This window comes from Mya arenaria, chromosome 2, assembly GCF_026914265.1.
Source record: "Mya arenaria isolate MELC-2E11 chromosome 2, ASM2691426v1".
NCBI lineage: Eukaryota > Metazoa > Mollusca > Bivalvia > Myida > Myidae > Mya > Mya arenaria.
Window position 1 is genome coordinate 52,173,866 of NC_069123.1, and position 23,377 is coordinate 52,197,242.

The 23,377-nt window shown below is 34.7% G+C and overlaps 1 protein-coding gene across 1 annotated transcript; it reads left to right on the top strand.

Moving 5' to 3' along the window:
- Window positions 1-230: 230 nt before the first annotated feature.
- LOC128243301 (internalin I-like) lies at window positions 231-23,089 on the top strand. The gene is made up of 17 exons (XM_052960992.1): window positions 231-391; window positions 3,444-3,641; window positions 3,810-3,923; window positions 4,068-4,165; window positions 4,386-4,708; window positions 4,958-5,047; window positions 5,321-5,392; window positions 6,418-6,476; window positions 8,069-8,121; window positions 11,891-12,033; window positions 12,271-12,429; window positions 12,833-12,888; window positions 13,275-13,398; window positions 15,636-15,770; window positions 16,887-16,950; window positions 17,335-17,416; window positions 18,658-23,089. Exons 1-17 carry the CDS (start codon window positions 279-281, stop codon window positions 18,824-18,826), a joined length of 2,052 nt encoding a protein of 683 aa, XP_052816952.1. The 5' UTR covers window positions 231-278; the 3' UTR covers window positions 18,827-23,089.
- Window positions 23,090-23,377: the final 288 nt, after the last annotated feature.

Genomic DNA, 23,377 nt, shown 5'->3' on the forward strand with positions numbered 1-23,377 from the left:
TCACTTAAACAATCATAAAAACTGATAAATAATACAGTTTAGGAAATACTTCGGAATTAATATTTTTAATTTGTAAATAACATTTCGTGAGTTTGGTATGACAGTTTTTCCCGCGTTCTGTCAAATTTAACAAGTGCTTGACTGGATTATGATGTTTCGTCTTCCGTCAGAATTATTATTTAATTAAAAAGGAATACCAGTCAGGAATTCAATATGGCGGATATCTAGGGTAAACAAATTACAAAGATGACATTTTAATAATATACAACGTTAAAGCGATGGAAGCGAGGATAAAAATGCAACAGCCTGGTACAATACCAAAATCTCTTGGGCGTCAAGTTGGTGTGTTGCCTATAAGTAGCGGAAATAAGTTGAGACGAGCAAACAAAAGGTTAGTTTAACATGTAGCAATAATGATGGCATACATTTTCGCGACATGCACCTGTAAAAGTTCATGTTATCTTACAATTTGGTGCGTGGCAGAGCTGTCTCAAATAAAAGTTTTTATGAAATTAGTTTAATTAAAGGTACTCTCTCACAAATTGGAATCTTATGGCGATATTCATTTAAATAACATTCATTAAATTTACTGTTCTTTCAGTAAAAAGTCGTTATTGACCAAAGTATACCTATATTCCAGCAAATTTATTAATCACTGATTGAGAAACCCACTTTAAAGTTTGCACCAGCATTATGGTGTCATTGTATTATCATGTTTAACAGGGTCCCTGGACTTACCGAAATACGCTTATTTACCAAAAGACGGATAAAATTACCGAAATGCGCATGGAAGTTACCGAAAGACGCCTTCTAATGCATTTATTTTTAAATAATCTTGTAAATATAAAGGATTATACGCATTGTAGCCAAAAATTATAAAAAAATATTTAGAAATAATGACTTAATTGCCAAAAGAATTTCCCTTTTTTAGTCAAATAGAGTTATCTCCTGTCGTCAACCGAAATACGATTTATGGATATGGTTAAACTGGAGTAAACATGATAGAAATTTACCGAAAGACGTTTGCTATTGTATTTATTTTTAATATTCATATATATTTGATGATTTTACACATTGTAGCCAAAAATAATATCTAGAAATAATGAGTTTATTGACAAAAGAATTTCCTTTATTTAGCCAATAAGAGTATTCTACTGTTCTCAACTGAAATACGATTTATTGATATGTTTAAGGTGAAGTAAAAACATGACAAATATATACAGTTAACTTAATACTAAATTTTTATTTTATTTTTCATCATTTCTCTACATACATGACATATACATTTGATTAACATCGAACATGGAAGGCTGCATAAAACATAAGTCATACACATAATAAAATTACATGAAATATTGAACGCTGCAAATACAAAATCAAATGATTAACTTACAATATGTATTTAAATCATTGACAAGACATATACATGTAAATCACCTTGTGTTACAAACAAATGTGTCAGACATACAAACAATAAAATTGAGTTTGAGTTATAAGATTGATATATTAATAATTACCTTTGAATGCACCATGCGTATATATGACCATGAAGAAAAGGAAGTTGTTGCTACCTAAGTTCATATGTGCATGGCAAAAACGTTGCCCGAATTGAATTATGTTTCATTATTATGTGCAATAATTGTTATTAACTATGTAGATATCTTTATCGTTGAAATCAAACAGTTAAAGTTAAAATACTTTATTTTTTATGGTTTAGCGTGATGCATTAGAAATAATAGCCTGTATTTCCAGTGTCTGCAATAGATTTGGATTAGTCTGAGTCTTCTGAAGTACGTGGGCGCTTAATGCACATGATTTACAAACAAATTTGAGGTTTTTGGCACTCCAAGACTTAAGGTCTTGTTCGGACAATTCAGAACATTTAGCATGGACCCAATTCCTACAATTAGAACAATGTATGCATTGATCACTACTGCAGTCAACAGCACATATAGCACAAGGAAACTCATGATTTCAGAGTGTAAAGTTCTATTAATTTGGACTTCTTTAATACTTACAGCAATAACTTACCTTTTTACTTGCGATTGTTATTTATGAATCTTCAAATGAAGCCGTCAATTTGTGTGAAAATCACCCGCAATTATAAATGTACATGTACTGCGGTCCTTTAATGCGTAATTATTATGGTATTTACTCAACACGTGCCACAGAGCCGAAAAGGGTTTACCCAAATTAACACACTTTCATTAATACCAAACTGTCCCCCAAAAAACGTGCCGCTACTTTGTGGGGTGTCATATACCGGGTGATAATTATGTTGTTTTAAACATTGCCTGATTTTGTGCATTTGGTGTGGTCTGGTTATTATTGTCCATAAGTAAGCTAATTTATCTGAAGATGAGAACTTCGCTGTTTAAAAACTTCTTTTTTCAATTTTCATATAAAACAATATTATAATTTGAAAGCCCTAAACTATACTGTAGATCTAAGTTAGTTTAAAAGAAAATGATTTTAGCGAAATGATTTTAGCGACATTTTCGACCTATTTCAAAGGCAATGTTTCAAGTATATTCCAAAATACTTTCAAATGCTGTTTATTGATCTAACATTTCCATAAGAATATAAATGCTATTATTTGAATCCAAATTTATAATCATTTTCATAATACAACAACTAATAAGTTATTTTTACCTGCGTTAAATCGTCTTTCGGTTGGCGAAGGGAGACAACTATTTCACTGACATATTGTCTTTATTCAATTGAACAATAAGTAAATATTTTCATATACTTTTCCATTTTTACGAGTGTGTTTTAGTTATATGAATATTATGAGATCATCATTAATTGGAATTATTGTTTATTTTGGAAGCTTTTATCTGTCTTTCGGATGGCAGGTCGGCACGCGGAATTCGATCTCAAACACTGAAATTTCAACTGCCTATTACATCATTATATTTTAATATTTTTCTCTAAAATTTGGTTTGGTAATGTATTTGAATAATATTAATATAAAAACAATAAAATAAATGCATCAGGAGGCGTCTTTCGGTAACTTTCATGCGTATTTCGGTAATTTTATCTGTCTTTCGGTAAATAGTCATATTTCGGTAAGTCCAGGGACCGTGTTTAACACACATTTTACAGTAGTATTTTCAGCAGTGCATGAAGGGCTTTTCGTTCAAATTGTGTTACTTATACAGTTCAATATTGATGATTTCAAAGACAATATTTGTTCATGTATAGAAATTTTCTGCATAACTATTAGCCTTTCAAGTATGAGAGAGTCCCTTTAATAATATGTAGTTATTATCTTAAATATTTTATCATGACTGAGTAGTTAACTTACAAAATGAATTTTTGAAAAGCATATAAATGGGAAATAAGTTTCATTGTTAATTAAATTGTTTATTTTATAGTTAACTACATGTATAAACATAAGAAAAGTTTAATTTGATCTTTAATGCCGATTTTTTTCTTCAAAGTGATGTGGGAATGGCTATACCAGTTGGTGGTACAGACATTGACCAGGTTCAGAGCTACCAGGCAAGGCCACCATCCGGGTCATCAGCTGGGTCATCTAGACAAGCACAATCCAATGCTGGCCGAGTTGGAATAAGGAGGACCAGTAGTAAAGGAGATGTAAACATTCAGGACACTGTCTATTCAAGGATGCCAGACAGGTATTCAATAACACTATCTGTACAAAAATGGGATACCTAGTGGGAGTAGATATTTTATAATATTATAAATCTTATCTGGAAATGTTTGTGTTGTTTATGATATCTTCTTTCTTTACTGTGTTCCAATGTCAAAAAATGGACTGTCAAAAGGTTATTTTATGCCTACAGGCCCAGTGAGCGGACAGTTGCTGGTCAGCTTATGAAAAAATACCTAGGTACCGCTAATGTAAATCTGCCCAATCCCAGCCCTGGAGACCAGCAGGAGGAACCACAGTCTCGTGGGTGAGTACTCTTGGGGGAATTAAATGGGGGTCACTGGTGTAAGTTAGGCATTTATGATTGTTTTTACTAAGTTTAACATTAATTTTAAAACACTATTTTGGACATATACAGGTATTTGTATGATATATATATAAGCAATTTCAGAAACATGTTGACAGTGAGCTCTTCTCGGGGCAAGGCACAGAGGACATCCCCTGCAAGCTCAAGGACAGCAGGGTCTGAGGGCACCAGGAAATCATCAGGTACCACATGGGCATTGCACATGTCTGTTTCAGTGGAAATGTAATGAAATTAAGTCAGTTAAAATGAAGAAAAGGAATTGGTCTGATCCGATAGTCATTATCTATGATTCTGTATACTTTTAAATAATTGATGGAAGGAATTTAAAACTTTGAGATTTTTTGTTTTAATTTGTTATCTTCATTGAATATTGATTTACTGTCTTACCATGTCTATTTGCAGCCAGCAAACAGGAAACCTCTTCAGGGCAGCAAAGCTCAAGATCAACCTCCAGTATCACAAATAATAGCAGCACGAAGGGGAAAAGGGCAATGCCAGGATCAAGAGTGAAAAAGTCTAACAGTATCAAAGATGTAAATGATGTAGCCATAGAAGACGACTTGGAAGGTCAAGATATCAAGTTTTATGACATTCCCTCACAAAGATCAAGGCCAGGGTCTTCCAAGGTCAGGAGGTCACCAGGGTCAGCCAGAAGTCAGATTTCTGATGGTCATGGTGGAGAAAACGGGAAAAAGCAACACAAGACCATAGATCCGGAGGAAATAGTAAATGATTATACATGGTTTAGCTCATACTTTTATGTTTAATGTTGTTGCAATGGATGGTAACATATAGTGTTTTTTTATTTCAATAAACCATACCAGTTTTACTATTGTATAGGTGTAAAATGTTAAAGGATTTCTTAAATGATATGAAAATAATTTTTTTGTTTTGTTGTAATTAACAAATGGTTTATTGTAACACATGAATGTATAAAGTTTGGTCATAAACATCCATCAATGCATGTGTTACAGCTTGCTCAGAACATGGAGTCAGACCTGAACAAAATCTATGAGATCAACCTTCACATGAACGAGCTCACACACATAGACCACATGGAAAAGGTACATGGTCTCATAGTCTACGGGTAGCATACATCACAGTGAGGAATGGATCTTGTAGTATGAAATAATATCCTTTATCAATTTGTCTGTGGCTACTTGACTGTGGAGCATTCACAAACATCTTAATCCACATAAACGAGTCATCCAACATTGCATTCTTTATGCTGTATAAAATGCAATAGTTTAGAGGTTTGATAACTGACAAATATAAATGTAAAAAACATTCATGTTACAAGTGATCAGAAATCTTTATCTGAGTGTTTTAATTTTCAGTTCAAGAAAGTCAAAGTGCTAGATCTGTCCTGTAACTTTATTGAGCAGATACAGAATCTGGAATTCAACAAGGTAGGAAGCTACACAATTTTACTTTGTTTTCTGTTATATCAATGTGTTATTGAATGAGCATGTCAACTCAAAATCATTGTTATTGTAACAACTTTTATTTTATGCCCTATGATTCTTGGGTCCATTTCAGAACAAGATTTCAAGAAAACTGTTTCCATGTTTTTTTTATCAAAATGTTTTTTTAGGTAGTTTTACATTGATTGAGGAATATTTCAATCCTGAAGTATGAGTTTCCTTGAAAAGTTATTCAGGTATCCAATACTTGACGATGTGAACTTTTGATGGTTGCTAACCCTATATTGTTTTGGTATAATTTCATGATTTTAAATGGCTCTATGTGAAGAGAAAAAATATGTAGAAATTAAACCAAATTACACATATTAAATGTTTTTTTAGCCTTGAAAGATTGCAAAAGAGGCCAATTTGCATCTGATTTAAGTTAAAATAAAGAATGAAAATACAAACTGCCATACTGTCTAAACCCATTGGCCCATACTCCTAGAGACTGGTGAAAATACCTCAAGCCTTGGGGATCAAGTATAAAGAAATCGGTCGTCCACATCCGCTTTGAGCCAACAATGATATTGAGCCAAGTGTGTTCAAGGCAATGGGTTTTGACTATAATAATATCATAAGTTATGGGGTAAGTAGGTGACCCCATATCCCATATCAGGTCACCTACTAACCACATAATGTATATATATCACATCGACAACCTATTAACATGTTTAAATGAAACATTTATAAATCTGAAAATAAAAGCCATTTTGGTACAATATAAATTCAGTGACCCAATATGGAAAAATATGGGCTCACTGCGTGACCAGTCCTGGACCAATGGCGTTGCGTCATTTATTTTGGAGGCGTGATATAATTTTCAGTAATCTTAGCGCCAAGGGCTCGATACAAATGACACACTTATTTGTACATCTATAACATTCACATGACACATCAATTTTCTATAATTTATTATTTTTAACATTTTGATTGATCTTATATTTTCTTTTTATTTCAATTTTTTTCAGGACCTTAGAGAACTGAAATTATATGACAACAGATTGCGGAAAATTGAATGCTTAGAAAAGTGAGTTAAAAAATATGGTGATTTTTATTGTTAGATTTACGCTTGACTATTTGAAGAATGAGGAGGCTTTACTTTTCGCCCCAGCGTTGGCGTCTGCGTTGGTGTCTAGTTAAAGTTTTAGGGCAAGTAAGCATTTACACATATAACTCCAAGACTCTTCATTCAATTGACTAAATTCTTTACACAGTTGTTCAGGACCATCACACACTGAGGTTGCATAACTCCTTATTAGCCTTTATGCAAATTATGGCCTTGATTGACTTGGGAACAATTCTTGACACCCATCTTACAATTAGGTTATATAACTCCAAATTGACCCTAAATACAAATTTGGGCCCTATTGACTTTCCTTTTTACTTTTTTCATTTGCTTTTGACAGGCACATGTTTACTTTTTCAACCAGATTTTCACAATGTGGTTATAATGATGTACGTTGTTTTTTTGTCATGGGGATGAGAGAGCTTCGTCAAAACCTCCATTAGTATCTTAATGTTTTAGTTAGGTTTGACATAATTTATAATGACCAAACTTGGCGTATAAAATTGTTTATGGAGACCTTTCTTGGGATAACATTTGGAGCCTAAATATAGAAAAATGGCTGGTACTAAATAACTTATGATTGTCATATTGAAACCAAACTTGTTATATAGGAATAGTTTAAAGAGATCTTTCATGAGATTGTGTTTTGGGCCCTAAGAGTCATTGTCAAGGTCAAGGTCACTGTTTCTAAAAATAGAAAAATGGTTTGTACTGATTAGGGTTAAGATTTTGTGACCAAACTAAGTAAATTGCGAATGGGGCCCCTAGGGTGGAGGTTAAGGTCAACGTTACTGAAAATAGATAACCCTTTGATTCTGAATAACTTTAGTTAGGAATGACATATTGTGACCAAACTTCTTATTTAGGGAGAGACCTTTCATGGGATTGCATTTGGGGCCCCTGAGGTCAAGGTCATGGTCACTGTTTCTGAAAAAAACAAACAGTTCAAAACAAAAGTTCTTCTGTCAATCATTGAAAACCCTTCTTTTGTTACATTGCAGTGCTTCTTGTTTATATCTTACTTTGGCATATTTATTTTTGCTTTTGACAGGCACATATTACACATTATTGTCATTACTAAGACAAAGCTGCGTATAAGTATAGTAGAGTGCCATGTCTTACGACAGCTCTTGTTGATTCCTGCCTTTCCATCAAAATAATGAACACTTTTCGGAAGTTTATACGTAAGTTAATAAACCAGGTTCTCACTACGGTCTTGATAATAATGTGGATAATAAAACAACAGCTGAATCTAATCATAATGATATCAATGACAGCATTAAATAATGGACATACCAGGATATATTATATTCCTAGATTTTGGTTATAGCTTCTCTTAAACGAACATTGAAAAGTCTTAAAAACAAACTGAAGCTCCATTCAAAAGGTTTTAATCAGTGTAATATTGCAACATTAACATTTATGTTTGACAGACGCCAGCACTGATACATACCAGGTACACCATTTGATAATATTTCTAACTATTGTGCAGATGGATCATGGTGTTAACTGTGCTGCAAATATGTGCTTATGTACTTCTATTACTGTTTCAGTTTGAAGGAGCTGGTGAGTCTACAGTTGCAGCACAACAAGATCAAGGTCATAGGTAGGTACATGCAGGTTATTGGTAGGAACATGCAGGTCATTGGTAGGTGCATGTAGGTCATAGGTAGATACATGCAGGTCATTGGTAGGTACATGTAGGACATAGGTAGGTGCATGTAGGTCATAAGTAGGTACATGCAGGTTATTGGTAGGAACATGTAGGTCATTGGTAGGTACATGTAGGTCATACGTAGGTACATATAGGTCATAGGTAGGGCATTTTTAGGTACATTTAGGTCATTGGTAGATACACGTAGGTCATTAGTAGGTACATGTAGGTTATTTGTAGGTACATGTAGGTCATAGGTAGGTGCATGTAGGTCATATGTAGGGCATTTCTAGGTACATTTAGGTCATTGGTAGATACATGTTGGTCATTAGTATGTACATGTAGGTATGCAGGTCATAGGTAGGTGCATGTAGGTCATTGGTAGGTACATGCAGGTCAAAGGTAGGTATATATAGGACATTGTTAGATACATACAGGCTATTGTTAGGTACATGTAGGTCATTAGTATGTACATATAGGTCATTGGTAGGCACATGCAGATCATTGGTAGATGCATGTAGGTCAAAGGTAGGTACATGTAGATCATTGGAAGGTACATGTAGGTCATATGTAGGTCATAAATAGGAACATGTAGGTCATATGTAGGTCATTGGTAGGTCATAGGTAGGTACATGCAGGTCATAGGTAGGTACATGTAGGTATATGGTAGGTACATGTAGGTCATTGGTAGATACATGAAGATCAAAGGTAGGTATATGTAGGTCATTGGTTGGTGCATGTAGGTCATTGGTAGGTACATGTAGGTCATTGATAGGTTCATGCAGGTCATAGGTAGGGACATGCAGATCATTCGTAGATACATGCAGGTCATTGGTTGGTACATGTAGGTCATTGGTAGATACATGGAGGTCAAAGGTAGGTATATGTAGGTCATTGATTGGTGGATGTAGGTCATTGGTAGGTACATGTAGGCCTTTGATAGGTACATGCAGGTCATAGGTAGGTACATGCAGGTCATTGGTAGATACATGTAGGTCATTGGTAGATACATGCAGGTACTTGGTAGATACATGTAGGTCAAAGGTAGGGACATTTAGGTCAAAGGTAGGAACATGTAGGTCATTGGTAGATACATGCAGGTCATTGGTTGTTACATGCAGGTGATAGGTAGGTACATGTAGGTCATTGGTAGATACATGCAGGTTATTGGTAGATACATGCAGATCATTGGTAGGAACATGCAGGTCATTAGTAGGTACATGTAGGTCATTGGTTGGTACATATAGGTCAAAGGTAGGTACATGCAGGTCATTGGTAGGTACATGCAGGTCATTGGTAGGTACATGTAGGTCAATGGTAGATACATGCAGGTCATATGTAGGTTGAAGGTTAGTACATGTAGGTCATAGGTAGGTACATGCAGGTCATTAGTACGTACATGCAGGTCATTGGTAGGTACATGCAGGTCATTAGTACGTACATGTAGGTCATTGGTAGATACATGCAGGTCATTGGTAGGTACATCTAGGTCATTGGTAGGTACATGTAGGTCAATGGTAGATACATGCAGGTCATATGTAGGTCATAGGTTAGTACATGTAGGTCATAGGTAGGTACATGCAGGTCATTAGTACGTACATGCAGGTCATTGGTAGGTATATGTAGGACATAGGTAGGTGTATGTAGGTTATTGGTAGGAACATGCAGGTCATTGGTAGGTACATATAGGTCATAGGTATGGCATTTCTAGGTACATTTAGGTCATTGGTAGATACATGTTTGTCATTAGTATGTACTTGAAGGTAATTGGTTGGTACATGTAGGTTATAGGTAGGTGCATGTAGGTCATTGGTAGGTACATGTAGGTCAAATGTAGGTATATGTAGGTCATTGTTAAATACGTGCAGGCCATTGATAGGTACATGTAGGTCATTAGTATGTACATGTAGGTCATTGGTAGGTACATGCAGGTCATTGGTAGATACATGTAGATCAAAGGTAGGCACATGTAGATCATTGGTAGGTACATGTAGGTCATTCGTAAGTACTTGTTGGTCATTGGTAGGTTCATGTAGGTCATTGGTAGGTTCATGTAGGTCATTGGTAGGTACATGCAGGTCATTGGTTGGTACATGTAGGTCATTGGTAGGTACATGTAGGTCAAAGGTAGGTACATGCAGGTCATTGGTAGGTAAGGTACATGTAGGTAATTGGTAGGTACATGTAGATAATTGGTAGGTACATGCAGGTCATTGGTTGTCACATTAAGATCATTGGTAGGTTCATGTAAATCATTTTAGAAACATGTTTAGGTTACAAGGTACATAAGTTCAAATGTAGAAACATGTAGGTCATAGGTCAGTACATGAATGTGAAAGTTAGATACATATGTCCATTTGTATGTAATTCTGGTGGAACATGTAGGAATTATGTAGTTCATAGGTAGGTAGAGTAAGGTCATTGATGGATACATTTAGGTAGCATAGGTAGGTACATTTAGGTAGCATAGGTAGGTACATGCTTAACCATAGGTAGATACATTAAGCGCTAGTCCACGATACATACCCAAAGTTGGAAGCTGTTAGTATATATATATGGTACATTATATTTAAGATAAAGACAGTGATTATACGCATGTTCATAGAACAGGACATATAATAGTATCACCTGTGGCGTACAGGCAGGCAGCGCCCAGTATTTTTTCGGATCAATAACTTAAAAAGCCTTTGTCCAATCATCACCATATTTGTTCAAAATGTGTATGGGCATAAGTCCATAACCAGCCATATCGCTGTAGTCACTCAAGAGTTATTGCCCTTTAATTACAGAAACTATCTAAAATCAGTATTGTCAAATCAATATCTTCAGAAGCCAATCATCACAAAATTTGGTCAGAATGTGAATGTGCAAAATATCTCAGATAAGTTTGATTACCAGTCGTATTTCTATATTCACTCGAGAGTTGTCGCCCTTTAATTATAGCATTACATAAAATTGGTCTTGTCCGATCAATAACTTTAGAATCCTTTGTCCAATCATCACACAATTGGGTCAGAATGTGTATGGACTTAACTTATCAAACAAGTTTCATAACCAGCCATATCCCTGAAGTCACAACAAAATTATTGAAATGACCTAAAATATGTAGTTTTTGATCAATTACCAAATTTGGTCTGAATGTGACCATAATTGCTCAGACAAATTCGATGATCATTCATATCCCTCCAGTCACTGGAGAGTTATCGCCCTTTGATTAAAGAAATTACCTTAAATCGGTCTTGTCCCATCAATAACTTTAGAAGCTTTTGTTCAATCATCACCAAATTTGGTCAGAATGTGAATGGGCATTATATCTTGGACTAGTATGTTAACCAGCCATATCAAGAGTTATCAATAAGCCCTTTTATTGTTGAAATAACCTAAAATGGGTCTTGTCTGATCAATAGCTTAAGAAGCCTTTGAACCTTCATGGACCAAATTTGGTCAGAATATGTATTGGCTGACCTATCTTACAACCACTTAGCAACAAACATGGTGTCCTAAAAAGTGGATGAGCGTAATTTGTGATAGTTGGCTTTTTTGTTCCATGTATGTGTTTCAAAAACAATTGAAGAAAGATTCTACAATAGATTGATCTCTTTTAAATCTTTATATCTACTATCCCAAATTGAAATAAAAAGAAACAACATGCTTATACATTTATTAAAACTGAAGAAGCATTTTGTATTGCTTACATTATTTCTTACTTAAAATCAACCAGGGAAGAGCTTATCAGGCCAGAAGAAGCTGAAGACTTTACGCATTGACTGTAACCAGCTGTTGAAGATTGACCCGCCAGAGTTGTCAATGTGTGTTCAGATCACCACCCTTGACATCAGCTACAACATGCTCGACAGTCTTGCTGTAAGGCTGTTACTATTGTCTAAATTATTATGTGTATTTGTTGTAATGTTGTAGTGAAAAGTGAGATATTCATCTAATTGTATTTTGTGTTTAAAACTTTTATACTGATGTTAAAGGTAAAAAAGCAAATTGGTTTCATGTAGGTGTCTATAAATCTGACAAAAACCCTTCTTATACTCTAGCCTAGTAGACCATTTCCTTCTGGTCACCCTGCTATCCCCCTTTTGTACATTCCAGGCTCTTAATTATCTGCCGAACCTGGAGGAGGTGAATGCTGCAGGGAACCGGCTCAGAACTGTTTCAGACCTGAGCAAGTGCAAGCGTCTGGGCGAGCTTGATTTGTCTGGAAACAGAATCACTGACCTATCTGGACTTCGAGGACTTCCCAAGCTTAATGTAGGGAACCTTTTCTTAAAATGCAGTTGGAATTTACCTGTTATTTTCTATTCACTACATTCTAAAGCAGTACTGTTTTGGCAGCACAATGGACAATGTCCATCTCACAGTGTTCTGTTTTATACTTAGATCACGTTTCTCCTCAAACAATAGATTTTACCCGCAAACTTGTTTTTACATTTTTGGCATCGTTTGACGAGTATAATTCTGTCTGAAAAGGCCTAATTGTTTGTTTTTTTATGATTTTCCTGTGTCTGCATTTGGTTTGCTTCATTTTTGTAAGTTAATCTACTTTGGTACTGCTTAAATATGAATTAAACATGATTGTATGTTAATATGTTTCTGGCATCATAAAATATGGCCATATTTAATTCATGTGCTTAATACATTTTTTTTATTCCAGACTCTGAATATTTCTAATAACCAGTTATCCAGTCTTAAAACTCTGGGGAAATTGAGGTAAATTTCTGTTGTTTTCCTGCTTGAAAACTGAACTGTTCAAACTCGTTAACTACTAAGTATTATGTGTACAATTTTGGGTTTAATTTTTCATCTTCAAATTATCAGCGAGTTTAGAGGAAGCTATAAGTTCCTTTTGCAGCAAGGTGAATAATCCTCACCATCTTAGCACTAGGCCTTTTTTTGATAACTTCCCCTTTATCATTCTTTGTAGTCTGTAATGTATTCTAAGTTTTAACAATACATTATATAATTAGTATACACCACTGATATGATAAATTGTGTGTGTTTTTACTATGGATAAATGAAAATTAATCAGTCAATGAAGAATGATTGGATGTTTTGTCGATGTTTGTATAATGCTGCCAATTGTTGTTGTTTTACAGGAACCTTCAGGACTTGTTGGCGAGCCACAACCACATACATGAGTTGTCTCCCATCCCCGTCCAGTTACCCGGCCTAGAAACCCTCGACCTCACCAACAATGAAATTGTTGACTGGGATGAGTTTGTAAGTGAATTTTACATGTAGCTATAAACTAAACAAGTGATTATTGTTCAACTCAGTGAAATATTAATACAATTTAAGCAAGTGAGCACCAACTGGTATCATGCATGCTAGTAAGGTTACAATTTTTTTTATTTTTTTTATGGACTTTTGTTAAAAATCTAGATAATGTAAGTCATTGTGACCGTTCCTGAATAGAATACATTGCATAGCAATTTTCTGCTCCAGAGATTTCAAGTGGTCTGTTATGTACAAGATAACTGTCATGAATGATAATATAATCTTCGTTATAATCTTTCTATGGCTGAAAGGCATCTGATCTGGCAAGGTGCAGTGTTGGTTTTAGATGAGGTCCTCGCGTGCAGACTTCTTGCAGCGGTTTAGCAGTCTATTTCGTCCTATCACTTATCAGCTTATTTTCAGTTAAAGAATTAAAATAAGGTTTTTAAAAGGTCGTTAACATTCTGAAGAAATCGTACACTTACATTACATGTTCTTGACTAATCATGCAAGCGGAAAATACAGACATGAAAAATATATGCTGCCTTTGTTATTTGAAGTCAGTAATTCTCTTTCAAACATATTATCATCCAATTTGAATTTTGTTCAAGATTCACATTAGATATCCATTATACACGTACAATTGCTTATTTTTTCAAGTCATTGGTTATAATATTATATGATGATGCCTTGTGACCCAATTTGATTTTTAAATAATTTAAACTGGTATTGTTGGCTAATATAACAAATAAATACCAAAAACATTATATTTAAAGATATTGTTGTTTGTGTTTTTATTTATCTTGACCAAACTTGGTCAATAGGAAGAGTTTATGGATACCTTTCATGGGATTGCGTTTGGGGTCCCTAGGGTCAAGGTCAAGGTCACTGTCACTAAAAATAGAAAAACAGTTGAAACTGAATAACTTTAGTTAGGGATGACATATCTTGACTAAGCTTGGTCTATAGAAAGAGTTTATGGAGACCTTTCATGGGATTGTGTTTGGGGTCCCTAGGTTCAAGGTCAAGGTCACTGTTACTTAAAATAGAAAAATGGTTAAATAAATAACTTTAGTTCTGGATGACATATCTTGACTAAACTTGGTGTACAGGAAGAGTTTATAGATACCTTACATGGGATTGCGTTTGGGGTCCCGAGGGTGAAGGTCAAGGTCACTGTTACTAAAAATAGAAAAACGGTTGAAACTGAATAACTTTAGTTAGGGTTGATATATCTTGACCAAACTTGGTCTATAGGAAGAGTTTATGGATACCTTTCCTGGGATTGCATTTGGGGTCCCTAGGGTCAAGGACACTGTTACTAAAAATAGAAAAATGGTTCAAACTGAATATCTTTAGTTAGGGTTGACATTTCTTGACCAAACTTGGTCTATAGGAAGAGTTTATGGATACTTTCATGGAATTGCGCTTTGGGGTTCCTAGATTCAAGGTCAAGGTCACTGTTACTAAAAATATAAAAACAGTTGAAACTGAATAATTTTAGTCAGGGTCTACATATCTTGACCAAAGCAGGTATAAAGGAAGAGTTTATGGATACCTTTCATGGGATTGTGTTTGGGGTCCCTAGATTCAAGGTCAAGGTCACTGTTACTGAAAATATAAAAACAGTTGAAACTGAATAACTTAAGTTAGGGTTGACATATCCTGACACAACTTGGTATAAAGGAAGAGTTTATGGATACCTTTCAATGGATTGCATTTGGGGTCCCTAGGTTCAAGGTCACTGTTACTAAAAATAGAAAAACAGACACAGGTTGAAGTTCTTCTGTCAATCATTAAAAACCTGGTTTCGTCGCATTGCGGCGTTTCTTGTGCTTCCTTTAAACTGCAAAGGACATGAAATGGACTACATTTGTATTTTGCAATTCTTCTAGGCCAAATAATTGATTGTAAAATTATTTTTGGTATTATTTTTTCCCTATTCTTGCTGTACATGAATAACCCTTTCAAGTAATATCAGATAATATGAAGTCACCAGACATCGCTAAAACCCATCATTATATACTGGAAACCTGATGTAGACAAAGCTATCAAAAGTATGATGCCATTCAAATTGAGATATGATGAACTGAAAGTTTTTGTCATATTTTATCCATTGATGGCCATTAGGGATCAGCTTTAACCTGATAAGAATATTAGCTCTATGAGTAATTAACAGAATATGAGGCATATGGTTATTCGGTTATGCAGCATGTGATGACAATGTGTGTATATTTCAGTACCACCTGGACGGTATGGCGGGGCTGGTGGAGCTGTTTGTAGCGGAGAATCCGTTCTGTGCCCCTGAAGGCTCCATGCCTCACTATTTTTCTGCCATCCAGGTTGTCCTGCCTGACCTAGAGATAATCGATGGGGTATGTATAATTCAGATTGTCATTCTCAGTCATTTTTAACAGATAAAGCATTCAACTGTGAATGAATGTGGCATAAAAATCTCTTACATGCAATATCAGATTCTGGAAAGGTCACATTCATGTCTTTATCTTCAAATACTTTATGTTACTCGCAAGATATGCTACTACATGCCAGTAAAGACCGTTAGTCTGATTTTTAGCTCGACTATTCGAAGAATAAGGAGAGCTATACTACTCACCCAAGTGTCAGTGTCGGCGTCGGCTTCACTCCTTGGTTAAGGTTTTGCATGCAAGCACCTTTAAGTCAATATCTCACTTAATACATCATGCATTGCATTGAAACTTAGGTATGTATTCCCAACTATCTAACCTACTTAATTAATGAAGTTAGATAACACTTATTTGAATTCAATAAAAATAATGGGCCTTTATTATTTGACTTAGAAATTCTGGTTAAGGTTTTGCATGTAAGCACACATAGGTTAATATCTCATCAACTACATGATAATATTGCATTGAGACTTTACACAATGGTACTCAACCATCCAACTTACTTATATAACCAAGTAAGATAACTCTATTTTGCATTAAATTCCAATTATGACCCTTTTTTATTTGACATAGAAATTCGAATACATCATGTATTGCATTAAAAACTTTATACACAGGCTCCCACCTATTCAACATTTTTAATTAATTAAGGCGTATTATATCATTTTTGCCCCTTTATTATGTGACTTAGAAATTCTGGTTAGGTTTTGCATGTAAGCACACACAGGTTAATATTTCAGCACCTACTTCATGTATTGCATTGAGACTATATACAATAGTACTCAACCACCCAACCTACTTGAATAACCAAGTTAGATAACTGTATTTTGCAAAAAATAATGGCCCTTTATTATTGGACTTGTAACCACATTCAAGTTAATATCTCTGCAAATACATCATATATTGCATTGAAATATAAGCTAATTTTACAGTGATCCACATTTCGCCCAAACTTTTCAATCCTTAAACTGAAGGGGCATAATAGTCGAGCGCGCTGTCTCTGTGACAGCTCTTGTTGTCAATACTGTTAGGTGTGATTCATTTATTGTTTTTCTGTTTCTTCAGGCCCATATCAAGAAGCATGTCTCTAAAGGCGCTCCTCTCATGAGACCCATGTCTGCATCCACCAGTAAGTTCTAACATTCAAACAGGAAAAGTTAATTTTAGTCTCTTAATAATGGATCATCATCATCTTCATCATCATATTTGTCCTCGTTGCCATTATCAACATCATCATCATCATAATTGTCATCGTCATCATCATTATCATTGTCACCACCACCATCATCACCACCATCATCACTATCATCATCATCATCATCATCACCACCATCATCACTATTATCATCATCATCATCATCATCATCATCATCATCATCATCATCATCATCATCATCATCGTCATCAAATTTGGAAAAGATTTTTGATTTGAATTTCTGTTGTAAGAATTTTTTTAATTTTCAAAGTATAACTGTTTGGGGACTAACCTAAGTAAATCCATTTGAATTTTCAGTTGTGAGTCTTCGTCAGATGGATTCCCAGATGCGCTCTGCTGATGATCAAATGAGGAGTCTGGAGCGCAGCCTTGAGGAGAAGTAAGTCCCTTCATTAGTGGCCACTTAAGATTATTGATTCCTAATGAATGAGAGCCTCACCCACATGTATGGCGCAGCCAGGGCAATCTCACATATAAGCTATAAATTGCTACTGGCAGGCTTTCACTTATTGGATCATTTCTTTGAGGAAGGAGAAAAAGTGATACGTTATTACTGCCTTTCATCAGTTGTAAGACATAAAATTGACAAGAAATGTCCTGATTGATTGAGAATAGATAATATAACATGTTACAAATTAGGGAACATCTAGACAAATGCTGCCAGAGAGTCATTCACTAGGCCTTAACTAAAATAATAAACATATTCTGGAATAAGAAATTAAGGTGGAAAAAAAAAATCCAACTAAGTGTACTATGCATGAGGGAGTTCGCAGAGATTCTGTAAACTTTTTGGGGTATCTTTTTAATACTGAAATGAGTCATAATTAAAAGTATTTGAAATTAATCTATATGAGAACATCAGATGTTTGTGTGACTTAATCTGAGGAAGAGAATCCTGGACACACTCTGTACTTTTGACGTCATTGTCATAATTATGTGATTAAACGATATTACTGTTTTAATAATTGCTTCGTTCCATTCATACAACATGAGAAATATAGAAATGACACCGGTTGTTATCAGATAATTATTTTTGTTGATGGTCATAAAATCCCTGTGCTTATAGAAAACAAATGCTTGACAAACATAAATGTCAAGTAATGTTGTTGTACTTAAAACAGAGTTAGTTTTCATACCTGAAATGTTTAGCTTTAAAATGCTGAAAAAAGTTGAGTTATTTTATGGAAAGCAAGTCATAGGTAACATGGAATGATGATGATCAACACTTGTGTGGTTAATGTCAAAAAGTGTAAGGCAATGTTCTATAAATTTTATAATTATAGATATAAATACAGAAATTCTTAGTTAAATTTCTTGTTTAATATTTTATTCTTATTCCTGAAATACACTTGTTAAAAGTGTACAATGAATAACTAATCTAACACGGTAGAATGCTTTAAATCTGAAAAATATAGAAACATCTGTACATTTTAAGGTTATTTGCAGGTAGTTAAGTTGCCATATTAAGTTTCCATGGATGTAGAACTATGTTTACGGAGAAAGTCCCTATTTATAAAAATTGTAGTCTAAAAATATTTGATTTTTAAGTAGGCCTATCATCTTGTACTCATATTACTGTTATGAGTCCTCGGTCTTACTAGTGTGCTTGTGTGTGGTTAGGTTTGCTGCCCTGCGGAGCACGTGTGACAGCCTGCCTCTGGAGCCCCCGTCCTCCAGTCGCCCGGGATACAGCCCCACCCTGTCTCCGGACACGCCCTCGTCAAGCTGCAGCAGTAGGTCACGCATCCTGCAGGCACGCAGGTTTGCGGCCACAGTTGAGAAACCTTGACACGCTCGGTTGATAAAAAAGAACAGCATTATATAATTATTATCACATTAAATACCAAGATATTTTGAGTCACTGTTTTAGTCAGCATGTTAAAAAAGTGTCTGAAAAATATTTGTTTATATTATTACTGCCAATATCCAATTGTCCTTACCTTAAGTTCACCTCACAGTGCTTATTGTGGGTTATCATGACTCAGATGTAAACTTTCTCTGAGTTCAAATCAGTTGTCTCATAAATGGTAGGGTAGGGACAAAGCTTTTTGTTTGTTTGATTTTTAAGTCCAATCTTAACTGCAGAGCAAGTCACAAATGCTTACCATGTCAGTTCGGAATATTGTGTATTTAATCATTAATACCAATGGTCAACAAAAACTAAAAATCAGAAGATCGGACATTTTTTATGAAGGGTAAGAAACCCTTTAACTATCGAGGGTTTTTCACAAGTCTGGTTTTGGTGGCCTTTAAAACACAGGTATTTCTTTTAGGACTCATCAGCATTTTGCTTGTATCCATTCCATATTGGTTGGTATTTGTCTTAGGCCTCATCAACAGTTTACTTGTAACCATGCCATATTAGTAGCTAATTATTTAAAGCGTCATCAAATATTTGCTCCTAACCATACTACATTGGTTGTAGTTCTGCAGCCAGTACTTTACCTTGCTTTAAAAATTGTTTTCAATATTCACAATCCTAATGTTATAACATACCTGAAATCTTAATATAAGTTAAGAGTCCACTTTATATTAATTTGCTACTGACTAGAGTGTTTTTACTAGAATGCTAATGAGGATGTTTATTCCAATTTATATGTTGAGATAAGTGCAGCTCTGTCTGAAGCAGCATGGAATTTTCATGCACATCGTTCTCAGGAGGTCTGTTCTAGTGCAGTTGTTTTGAAATTAGTTTAAAAATCACGCACACGCAGACTTCAGGCAACAACTTAAAACATTGTGCAGAATAATGTTGCCTCTGAGCAGAATTTTATGGCTATGATGGCATGCTCTTCCATGGTGATGGATTTGTTCAACACATGGTGGTCATAAAATTATTCGCAGAAAGGGGAGTGAGGCATCTTAAACACAAGTCTGTTACATTTTGTATTCAGATTATAGTGTTGTCTTCTTTATAAAGGGGTAATTTAAAAATATTTTTTACCATATATCAGTACTAGTATCGTTTACATACACTCATGGCAATGGAACAAGTTTGCAATCTGTCACTGTATTTTGTTCTTTTTTGTGCAGAGCTTTGAGTGTCTGAGGAGATAAAATGTATATGTACTTGATTTCTGTTTGCAAAAACAAGGAGATAATCAAACTTACTTTTTTCAACAGAAATGTATTAAAAAAATACATATGGTTATTAGAACCTCATTGCAGAACTTGATAAAAACCAATGCTCAATTAAATGTTTGGGAACATTCATTATACAACAAAACTCTTTACATGGTTATTAGAAACTCATTACAGAACTTGATAAAACCTACAAATTACTTCCCACTTCCTTTGTATATGGCCATTATTAACAGAATACAGTATCATAGTTCTTACATATAACAATTCCTTGTTATGGTATTGATGTAGTAATTGACTTGTGTTGTTAAAGCTAAGTATCCTTGTTAGCAAGGTTAGCTTGTCTGAGTCCGTCTCTATGTGATCAGTTTGCAAACACACTCTGAAGGCAACCATGTTTCTCAAGAAATGTTAATTCCATATTTATTCATTTTGCCACATCATAGACTTTCGATATGGTTAATGTGCAAACTGCTATGGTTTACATTCATGGTTCTACCAATGAGAATGCCAGACAGATTCTGCCAGCTTCCAACGAAAACATCCAAAGTTCTGTATATCAATTAATTGTGTTTTTTTTAAATGGGTTGTAAAATGGTTCAGGCATGCATGCTGGTTTGTATAGAACTTTTTTGTGCCAAACACTCTGATAGTTATAAATTAATTTTGGTCTAAACAATACAGTCAGCGCCCAACTTGATGGTTCGGAAGACCAAAAAAATAGCTATGACAAAGTGCTTTGACAAAACATTATTTTGGTGATTTGTTAGATGAGAATTTGTCTGGCGATCTTTTTTTGCAGATAAATGGGTGAAAACACTACCGGTATTGATAATTAGAGAATGTTGTTGAGGTCTGTGTGTAATACATCTTGCTGACCTTGGTAAGTGACATTTGTCTAAAGCATCATTTATGGTCAATATCACTTTCATTGTCTTTAAAAAGCAATGGTGTCTGTGTAAACTCTGGTGTTGAATGAGACTGTGATTACATTCCCATTTGTCTGAGCGGCTATGATGGATGAGAGAGGCCTGATGTCTCTCTTGCATGATCTATAATGAGCTACTCTGATAATTCATCAGCTTTTACAGGAAACACACATTCCATTTACATCTTCCCTTGAATCCAGACTCTCCAAGCCATGTTTGGAATGCTTTATATGTGAAGCTGTTCCTGTAAATACTAGACACTGCCAGACAAGCCTTGACCATAGCTCTCAAAAAATCTTCAAACTATTTACATGAAACTTAGACAAACCTTGGTCTTAGCTCTCAAAACAGTTCAAACTATTCACATGAAACTTAGACAAACCTTGGTCATAGCTCTCAAAACAGTTCAAACAATTCACATGAAACTTTGACAAGCCTTGGGGAAAGCTCTCAAAAACAGTTCAAACCATGCACATGAAACTTAGACAAACCTTGGTCATAGTTCTCAAAACAGTTCAAACTATTTACATGAAACTTTGACAAACCTTGGTCTTAGCTCTCAAAAACAGTTCAAACTATGCACATCAAACTTAGACAAGCTTTGATTATAGCTCTCAAAACAGTTCAAACCATGCACATGAAACTTAGACAAGCTTTGGTCATAGTTCTCAAAACAGTTCAAACCATGCACATGAAACTTAGACAAGCTTTGGTCTTAGCTCTCAAAAACAGTTCAAACTATGCACATCAAACTTAGACAAGCTTTAGTTATAGCTCTCAAAACCAGTTCAAACTATTCACATGGAACTTAGACTAGCCTTGTTTATAGCTCTCAAAACAGTTCAAATGATTCACATGAAACTTTTACAAGCCTTGGGGATAGCTCTCAAAAACTGTTCAAACTATGCACATCAAACTTAGACAAGCCTTGGTTGTAGCTCTCAAAAACAGTTCAAACTATTCACTTGAAACTTTGACAAGCCTTGGGGATAGCTCTCAAAAACAGTTCAAACTATTCACTTGAAACTTAGACAAACCTTGGTCATAGCTCTCAAAAACTGTTCAAACTATTCACTTGAAACTTTGACAAGCCTTGGTTATAGCTCTCGAAACAGTTCAAACTATTCACATGGAACTTAGCACACAGTGACACCACACAACTAGGTAGCAAGTCCAGGTAATCTGGTTGAAACATGGTGTGGTGAACTGTAATGGCATCCACTTAAGTGTTCTTGTTGTTTTTATTTTCATAATATTGACAAAAAAGAAGAACTGTACTCCTTGCAAATATATAGCAGTAGAACAAATCACAGCTCATGGCAATGTTTTCAAACTTTTTTCCAAGTTTTTAATAGAGTTCAATGAGTAGTATATTTATTTTTGTGTATTTTTTTAATCTATGTTCATTTTAATTAATGCCATAAGTATGATAATTATACATAATATGTAAATGTTTGTTTACAATATAGATATCCTTGTTAAACAGGGTTGTTTGTTAAAGTTTGTGTGATGTGTGTTTTTTATAGTTTTGTTTTATTATACTTGTAGTAAGGCATATTTTCAGTTATATGAAACTTTATTTGTAGTGCACAGATTTGTATGTTGATAATGTAAACCTAGTTGTTTCGATTGTCAAATGCCAATGTATAAAATGGTCTTCTGATGCATTAAACATAGCTAGAGTAGATGTGGATATTAACATTAGACTGTATTGTAATCATAATGTGTTATTACAATGTAAGCTTAGTACTTATGGTGAACAAGAGACAAAATAATACAGTCTGCATTAAGCATTCCCGTGAGATGTTATCTATACATGTTCATTTTACCCATGTTATTTATTTAAATGTTTGAGAACTTTTACAATAAAGTTGTGCATTACTTCTGCCTTGTTCAGCTTCTATAAATTCATTAGATTAACTAAAATTAGTGTCCAATTAGGTCACGGGATTTTCAAGAAATAGAAGTGTCTGTTTCATGTAGAATGTCAAGTCAAAAACACAAGTTGGAATAGAATTTGGCTTTGTCTATGTAAATCAACAATCCAGGACAACATCTTAATGGGTAAAAACTCAACTGACATTGAATACATAATAGGGACAACATCTTATTGGGTTAGAACTGAACTATCATAGAATATTTTATCAAGGACAACCTCCCAATTGGTCAGAGCTCAGTTGATATATAATCAATAATCTACATTGAAAATATCTAAATGGGTTAGAATTCAACTGACATTGAATCAATAATCACGGGTAACTTCTTATTGGTTTTAACTTATAACTAAACTAACTTATCAATGATCAGAGTCCAATTCTAAATTGGTAAGA

Bases quoted from the DNA above. Each gene is read 5' to 3' on its own strand.
- LOC128243301 (XM_052960992.1), top strand. From the start codon at position 279: ATGGAAGCGAGGATAAAAATGCAACAGCCTGGTACAATACCAAAATCT. The intron at 4,166-4,385 runs GTACCACATGGG...GTCTATTTGCAG, and splicing joins GGGCACCAGGAAATCATCAG to CCAGCAAACAGGAAACCTCT. The intron at 12,889-13,274 runs GTAAATTTCTGT...GTTGTTTTACAG, and splicing joins AAAACTCTGGGGAAATTGAG to GAACCTTCAGGACTTGTTGG.